The sequence below is a fragment of the Echinops telfairi genome, unplaced genomic scaffold, assembly GCF_000313985.2.
Source record: "Echinops telfairi isolate 266 unplaced genomic scaffold, ASM31398v2 ScPeMD7_7410;HRSCAF=8448, whole genome shotgun sequence".
Lineage (NCBI taxonomy): Eukaryota > Metazoa > Chordata > Mammalia > Afrosoricida > Tenrecidae > Echinops > Echinops telfairi.
This window is the reverse complement of record NW_022111310.1, coordinates 5876297-5885141: the sequence shown is the minus strand read 5'-3', so window position 1 is coordinate 5885141 and position 8845 is coordinate 5876297. Positions and strand designations below refer to the sequence as shown.

The 8845-nt window shown below is 45.3% G+C and overlaps 1 protein-coding gene across 1 annotated transcript in view; it reads left to right on the top strand.

The window, feature by feature from the left end:
- GRIN3A (glutamate ionotropic receptor NMDA type subunit 3A) overlaps positions 1–8845 on the top strand; it is a 209187-nt gene that overhangs the window by 142260 nt on the left and 58082 nt on the right. The window contains exons 4-5 of the mRNA XM_004710974.3: positions 3386–3531; positions 8503–8618. Coding sequence (XP_004711031.1) covers positions 3386–3531; positions 8503–8618 — 262 coding nt within the window. The remainder of the gene's footprint in view (positions 1–3385; positions 3532–8502; positions 8619–8845) is intronic.

Sequence of the window (8845 nt, the reverse complement as noted above, 5' to 3'; positions counted from 1 at the left end):
CCCATTTGTCTTCAGCGGTCATATCAGGGAGGTGAGCACACAATGATATGATTTTTTGTTCTTTGATGTCTGATAGCTGATCCCTTTGGCACCTTGTGATCACACAGGCTGGTGTGCTTCTTCCATGTGGGCTTTGTTGCTTCTGAGCTACATGGCCGCTTGTTTACCTTCAAGTCTTTAAGATTCTAGACGCTGTATCTTTTGATAGCCGGGTCCATCAGCTTCTTCACCACATTTGTTTATGCACCTGCTTTGTCTTCAGCAATCGTATTGGGAAGGTGAGCATCATGGAATGCCAGTTTAATAGTCCTCTAGTTCTTTAATACTCCCCAGACACACACACTATAATGACCTCAGTTCTAGCTTACAAATCTGACTAGACCAGAGCCTGAACACTGGTACAGACAAGAGCTCTCGACACACAGACTCCAGGACAGATAAACCCCTCAGGATCAATAATGCGAGTAGTGATAACATGAGGGTAGGGGGACGGTGGGAGAAAGGAGGAGAAAGGAGGAACTAATCGCAATGATTGACATACGAGCCTCACCTTCCTCCCCTGGGGGGACGAACAGCAGAAACATGGGTGAAGGGAGACGGCAGACAAGGTAAAATGTGAAAGTAAAAATAATTTATAAATTATCAAGGATTCATAAGAGGGGGAGGGGGGGGGAAGGAGGGGGAAAAAGAGGAACTGATACCAAGGGCTTAAGTAGAAAAAAAATTTTTTTTAAGTGATGATGGTAACATATGTACAAATGTGCTTGATACAACTGATGTGTGGATTGTTTTAAGAGCCCCCAATAAAATGATTTATTAAAATTAATTGTTTTTAAAAAAGAAAGAAAGCTTAAACTGATTTCTGCCGCAGGCATTCGAGCTCCACGGGCAGGCAGGAAGCAGGGAGGTGGAGGCAGGCGTAGAAAGGGGAAAGGCCAGGGCCAGTCCTGGCTTCTGCTGGTGGCCCACCCTCTCCAGGGCCTGGGGCAGGGGGGATGCACTGATGTGCAAACAGAAAAGCTAAGGTCCAGAAAGGCAGCGTTTGCCTAGAAACAGGCAAAGCAAAAACCAAACAAGTGCCATCAAGTCAATTCTGACTCCTAGCGACCCTAGGACAAGGTCGGACTGCCCCTGTGCTTTCCAAGACTAACTCTCACAGGAGTAGAAAGCCCCATCTTTCTCCCACAGAGCACCCAGTGGTCTCAAACTACTGAACTGGCAGTTAGCAGCCCAGTGTGTCACTGCCACTAGGGCTCTCTAAAATATTGTCACAGTGTAGGGAGGGGGAGACAGATTTCTGAAAGGGCTTCTTCTTTTCAGCTATAAAATGAGAGTATCTTAATTCATGATGCTATGGTCTTTTTTTCCCCAAATATTTTGATACTTACATCTCTTATCACAATCCATATATTCAAAAGCATTCTCTTCCCACTTGAGCCCCTGATATCGGCTCCCCATTTCTTCTCCCTCCCTCATGCACCCTCCCTCACAAACCCTTGAGAAGTTATATTTCCATATCTTACATCATCCTCCATCGCCCCTCACCCACGTTCCCCTTATTTGTCCCCCTGGGAAGGGGTTATAGATTATGGTCCTTTACCTTCAAGGAGAGTTCACTCACCCATCTAAAAGTTGTTATTCCACTCTCTGGTGATCAATGGGATGACACAGTTCTCATTTCCCTCTTGGTTCAGAGAGTACCAACGCATCGGTCATCAAGCCTTTTACGCACAGCCGTGCGATGGAAGGCACTTGGAGCACAATGGTGAATTAAAACACATGGGATTCCCACTTACATGAAGCTTCTGGTCCAATGAAGAAACTGACCACCTAGATGTTAATTAAACGTTTGCACAATTCAATGTGAGCCACAAGTACACTAAGTTCTACAAAATAAAGAGTTATAAATCCGAAGGTTGACAAAAGGGGAATCTGGCCTAGGCAGCCAATTAGAGGAAGCTTCCCTGGGGAAGAGAGGATCCAACTGAGAGTCAAAGAATGAATAGGAGTTGAAGAGCGGAGGGAGGATGGGAGGGTCATGGTACAATGAATTAGCTTGACAGACGTGGAGAGAGCCCCTGCCAAGGGCCGAGTGTCACGATAGGCAGTAGCGAGACACCCATGAAGAAAGCTCACTAGGATGTTAGGGAAAATCGCATCGGCAGCCTTTTGCTACCTGTTGTCCATTAGAATTCGGTTGTTACTTTGATTATCTGAATCTCACTGTCTTGTTCCCAAAATAATATCTATTTACAGGATTACTGTGAGGATTCCAAGTGTTTAGATCCCTTAGCTTACTATGTGGTACAGAAAAGCAACAAATTCTATAATGGCCAGACAGTGCAGCATAGTGTCCGAAGCGGAGTCCTGCAGTGGTCAAAAGCTTTATCTTTTCTCAAAAGCTTTATCTTTTCTCTAAATCCTAGAGTCAACATTCCATACTAGCTCTGTAACCTTGAACAAGTCACAGATTTTCTTATCTTTAGTTTCTTCGTCTATAAAAAGGAGAGCACAGAAATGCTTCATAGGTATCTTGGTAAGCACAAAGGAGCTAATGTGTGGGAAGCAGGAGAGTGACGTCTTTCTCGGGTACACAGGGCTGGCAGGCCAGAAGTCTGAGTGGAGGAAGGCCTACATTTGTGAGTTGGAGAAAGGTCCAAGTCGCATTCTCATAATGAAAATTAATCCCCACAAGCTCCTCCCGTAATAGTAATACCTTACAGCCACTTCTTACAAGCTCGTGGCTGATTCTCTCTGGCTGGCAGCTTCATCTAGAGGAGCAGATAGGTGATTATTCCCTAACCTGCCCCCAACACTAGTGCTGGAACCATCAACCTCTGGAGTAATAGTTTAGTGCTTAACTCCTGGTAGCACCTGAGGCTCCTCAGCTCCTGTAGAGCTCTGATGTTAAAAGCAGAGCATTGTGAAGGTGCCCCAGGAGGTGAGGCTGGGGGAGGAAACACAGAGGCTTCCTCCTGGCCCCACCTCATGCCTCCTTTGAGGCTCTCTCTCAGAAGCCTGCTGCTCTGCAGAATCCTGTGTGAGGAATCCTGCCTTAGTTTATCTGCAGAACAAGTCACAGCATATATATATTCTCTGGACCGGCAAGGTAAAAGTGGTTACTTTTTTCCTTTGTGTGTTCTTTCCCTGTTGTTTCCGAAGTGATTTTTGTTCCTGAAGACAGAATAATTACTGATGGGAAAGCTGGGCTGCAAGAGCCCACGCCCCTGTGCCTGCACATCTCTATGTATGCGTTTACACCCTGTGGGTTTTTCCGATTTAAATTAGGATTAGATTCCAAAGAGTGATTGGGAATGAATTTTGTTTCAATGTATCCATTCTAAGAGTCATTTCTATTGAAGGCGTCTGTTTTTCTCCTTCATAGCTCCATCATCCCTCTCAAGGCTTCCGGTTTGGAACTGTCCGGGAAAGCAGTGCTGAAGAATATGTGAGACAAAGCTTCCCAGAGATGCATGAGTATATGAGAAGGTACAATGTACCAGCCACCCCGGATGGAGTGGAGTATCTAAAGTGAGTGTCAACCTCTTGGGTACAAAGCCTCTCATTAAAGAGAGCTCATTTGGCTACTGATACAGTATTTGCTGTTTGTTTGTTTGTTTCTTAATGAATGGCTAAATACATCCAGCATATTCACTAACATTTCACACTGTGCGAGAGCCAGGAGGCCATGTGGAAGAGTGGGTGCTGCATTATGTGACCTAGATTACTAGTTACCTGCATCAGGCCAAGTTGGCAGTAGCTTTGCTCAAAGTGCCGGTGGGGTCATTAGTGTAGCAGATGGTGGGGGAAGCAAATGCTGGCTTGGCATCACTTGGGAAAACAATGGTGCCAAAATGATCAAACTCTCAGGGCATGGGGCCAGAGGATAAAGTGTCCCGAGCAATCCTTCTTTCACAGCGAAATTCTAAGCCCGTGGAATGTGTCTTCTTGCCACAAGAAAACAGAATCCATCTTAGAGATTTCCTGTAGAAAGGAAATAGGATAGAAGGCAATGATTCCCAGGCCTGCATCCTACTTCTCATCAGAATTTATGAGAAGCAATCAAGAGCAATCACATTGCCATGGTGGATTATCAGAGCCTGTAATTCAGTTCAGCTGAATGCAAAGGAGGATGTGCAGCTCTGCTTCTGGAGTCTGCCTGAGAGAAGGGAATGAATCGCTCTTGATAAGCACCACTGCATGGTGCTGAGAAATCGTCTATCTCCTGCCTGACGGCATCAGGACAATGGCAGACATTCAAGCCACCAATCCCTAGAATTGTGTGGCATCAGGAAACTGGCTTATCCATGGTCAGCCACAGTAATTTAGCCAACGGACAACAGGACCTGCTGCCACAGATTCTGTTTTAAGAAGAACGAAAGATAACTAATGGCATGGGACATACGGGGTTTGTGTTTCTCAAGAGCTCCAGTAATAGGCCCCTTAAACAATTTTATGGACTTTTAACTAGATCCTAGAGAGGAAGCCTGGGACTCCTGGATTTGCAAAGTTATATATGATGTTCAAGTGCTATCAAATGGCACTTTCAATTTTTCAAGAACTTAAAAAGATGAAATCTCCTCCCTAATGCTGAGTTTAGAGCACCTTGGTCTCCCAGCCTCTCCTCTGTATTCTCCCCATCCAGAAAAATCTATGCCTAAGAGATAATGTCAGAGTTAGCAATGGTTCCTAGCGAGATGGATAACAAGGGCTGGCAAACGGGACTGTGCTGGAAGTGTGAAAGGATGAGATGAGTTACCACCTACTCCAGAGTCATCATCTAAGACAGCTTCATGCCAAAAGTTGGCCTTCTCACACTTACTGCTATCTAGTCCATGCTGACTCCGATTGGCCCCTGTAGGTTTCCAAGACTGTAACTCTTTACGGGAGTAGAAAGCCCAGTCTTTCTCCCGCTGAGCTGCTAGTGGTTTCAAACTGCCGACCATGCAGATCACAGCCCTGTGTGTAACCACTACACCACCAGCGCTCCTTGCTGGACCTCAAAGAGAAGCACTCATTACAAGATGAGGTCATCAGGCAGTGACTTATCCAGGGAAACCCAGGGAGCAAGTGGCAGAGCCAGGGCTCTGGACTCTAACTACTTCAGCAGGCTAGTCTAGGAACCGTAACACAAGGCTGGCTCCTTGCTGATCAAAAAGAGAAGTCATTTTCCAGTACCATTAAGAGCACCTGGGAGCTTGGTAAAAATGCAGATTCTCAGGCTCCACCGAAAGCTATTGCACTGGAATTTGCATTTTAACATCTGCTCAGATGGCTCACTGATCAAGAAGAAATGGAAGATAGGCAGAAGGTCTGTCCTCTTATTTCCCTCTCACCGTCCTTCCCACATTTGGTCTGGTCACCGGCCCACACTCTTGGCCATTACACTGATTCTAAACAGCCACAGGCTGTCTATCACCCCAACATGTCATCTCCCTATTTCGCAGAGCACAGCTTCTGTACACGGCAGGTTCCTATGTTTTATTCATACGCACTGTCCATCTCTTCCTTTCCCCACCAAGAGTCCTCGCGGCGTCCTCCTATTCCCTCAGTCTCTACCATTTTCAGATGAGCATTGTCCCGTAGGTCAGTCCTTATGAAAATATTCATTTCGTTTAGTATGTTAACATATGTCTATTATCTGTGGTATATGCATTTTTAAATAAATGCTCAAAGAGGGACGGGGTATGAGTCTATAATGGGAGAGACAAGTGGAGGCCCAGCCAACGACAGTGTGACTTAGCCAGTCGAGGGGCTGCTTATTATCCCTGAGTCACCCCAGCCACTTCCCGACCAGTGTGACTCAGAGCCACACAGGGGCCTGTGAGTTGGTGTTCTCTTACCTCCCTTGGCCATTGGGACTTGCCCTGGCAAAGCGCACTTTGCAGTCCCCAAACATGAGTAGTTATTTAAGGATTGGACCTCGGGAATCACTAGTCTTCAAAACTGAATGGGATCTCAATTTTTTAAATTTTCATATTGCTACCACAATATTTGTGGAGGATTAGAAAATGGTAGCTGGTTGCTCCGTGGCTCCCCAGGCACAGTGTGCTCCTGGGACAGGAAGGCTGTGATTGGAGAACACCTGACAGCTCAGCTTGTGTTCCATTACCAGGATTTCCGTGGGGCTGCTGAGAAACAGGCCCCCGCAAACCAGTCAGATCCCCAGCCCGGTGGGAAACAAACTGCTCTGGAACATGGAGGTGTTTTTGTTCGGGTTAAAGTTACCTATGAGAAAGCGGATGCATTTGGGATTAACTGTTTCACTTCCTCCATGGGTGGAAAGAGAAAGCCATGGTCATTGGAAGCTAAAAAGGGAAGCTGACCTATTTTCTATGTGTCCGTGGGAAGTCCAGCCAAAGGCATGCATGTGGAAATGTGTTTCCCGCCAGATGAAGACTCCTCCAGGGTCCAGGATGTCTGTCACTTTTGCTGGAGCCGAGCCATAAACATGGCTCTGAGTTTGGAAACACTCCTCTCTGGTGCGGCAACTTCATCCACGGCTCACAGAGAGGGATAGCTGAGCTCACATGAAAGGGAGGAGAATTCTTCTCCTTGCAGATCTATCCGGATAACTTGTATAACCTTGAAAGAAGGTAGTAAAGCCTTCCCCAAAAGGATTTAAGATGATTAAAACGAGTCACTGCACCTCCTTGGACAGTTCTGGCTTCAATATCTTCTCCCGTGCCCTCTGGGTAAGTGGGAGCCCATCCATGGTGAGACTCAGCTTTCCTGGGGCCCAGCCCTGTGCCCATGTTCAAAAGTAGGGGAGACTTCCATGAACTGTGCCCAAGGACCAGCCCACTGCCCATTTACTGGTAAAGACCAAGGATGTGTACATTACTTAAGTCCTGCCTAAACTGCCTGCTGGGAAAAGTCCCTAACTTACAAAGTTACAATGAACCGCATTTACAGCCACCTATTTTTGTTTGTTTATTTATTCATGTACCCCATCATCTATAAGACAAGGAGGCTTCAAAAACTCTGTGGAAAATAGAAATGAAAGATTATTAAATTTCAATGGATGGATGTATGGATTGTGATGAGTTATACGAGCCCCCACTGAAATGATTTTTTTTTTAAGATAATGAAATTTTTCCATGAACATTTTGAAGTCCTCTTGTATGTTCTACAGACAATGTGACAGCAAGTAATTTTTGGATGTTATCACTCATATACTCATTAAATTATTCAAATATTTGGATTCAGAGAGATACTGACAACAAAGTAATAAAAAGAATAACTTTTTAAAAAGAGAAGAATCTTCAGGATGGAATTCCATGGTCATTTGGGCACTTTGGCTCATTAATAAATCGGGGTTACTAAGCTCCCCCCTTCCATTTGTTAGAAACTAACATAGGGACTTTAAAGAGACAGCAATCTTTTTTTTTTAATTTCCTGTATAGCTACTCTTAAAGATTAAATAATGCCTAACCTCTGAAGAATATGCCAATGATCATGAAGCTAAATAAGGATTTCCACATACTGATTGACGAGACCACCTGACTCCAGCACTTACTAGTTATACAAACTGGGTCAAGTTACTTGAACTCTCTGTGCCTCCATCGTCTTACCTGTGAAGAGAGTATCACCTTTTCTAGTAGTAAACACCTGCCACACGATGCAGTAGTACCCACCGCATGATCTTTATGGTGAGTTAGTGATGAAATGTATGTAAAAGAATGAGTAAAATCCCTACTCAAAGGCATCTCAGTAAGAGAAATTAGACTTGTCTGTATATCTCATCCACTTTAGAGTCACTTGGGCTTTCTTTCGGGATTTCAAGTAATGAGCAAAAAACCCAATGGATTGCGGTCAAGTTGTTTCGGACTCAGGGCAATCCCACGTGCTGCGGAGCGGAGCTGAGGTTTTCTTGACAGTAATCTTTACAGAGGCAGATCCTTTACCCTTAACCTGGCATAGGGAGTCATGGAATTCAGACAGGTACAGCCCTCAGGAACAGTAGTGGGAGTAGCGATATCATGAGGGTAGGGGGAGGGGGGGTGGTGGGGCGGGGGAAGGGGGAGAAAGGTTGGATATATAGCCCCTCACCAGGGCGGCGAATAACAGAATGGTGGGTGAAGGGAGACAATGGGAAGGGTAAAACACAAAAGAACAATAATTATATATAATTGATGAAGATTTTAGGAGAGTGGGAGGTTCGGAGAGGGGAGGGGGTAAAAAGAGAAGCTGATACCAAGGGCTTAAGTAGAAATTGTTTGGGAAATGTTGATGGCAACATATGTACAAGTGTGCTTAATGCCACTGAATGATGGATTGTTATAAGGTTTGTAAGAGCCCCCCAATAAAAAGAGCGACTGTTTCCCCTGGCTTGCACTCAACAGCCCAGTGACATGCCAGGAAGGCTGAGTCGGCACTAGCTTTGCCTGTGCAGCCCTCAGCGTCCAGTCTCTGTACCCTAAACAAAAGCCACTGTCAGCCTCAGCACTTCCTGCCCACTCATGAATCTTTTCCCTTTTCTTCTCTTGGTCTTAAATATAGGAATGATCCGGAGAAACTAGACGCCTTCATCATGGACAAAGCCCTTCTGGACTACGAAGTGTCAATAGATGCTGACTGCAAGCTTCTGACTGTGGGGAAGCCGTTTGCCATAGAAGGTATGACTCAGTGGCTCTTGAGTCACTCAGGGGGAGCTCAGTTTGCCAACCTAGAAGTCCTCGGTGCCCGGGTCAGAGGCGGAGAGCTATTCATTGTCCCTCGTTTTCATTTTCAACTCTTTTTTTTTTAAGTCATTTTATTGGGGGCTCATACAACTCATCACAATCCATACATACATCAATTGTATAAAGCACATATGTACATTCATTGCCCTCATTCTTCTTTT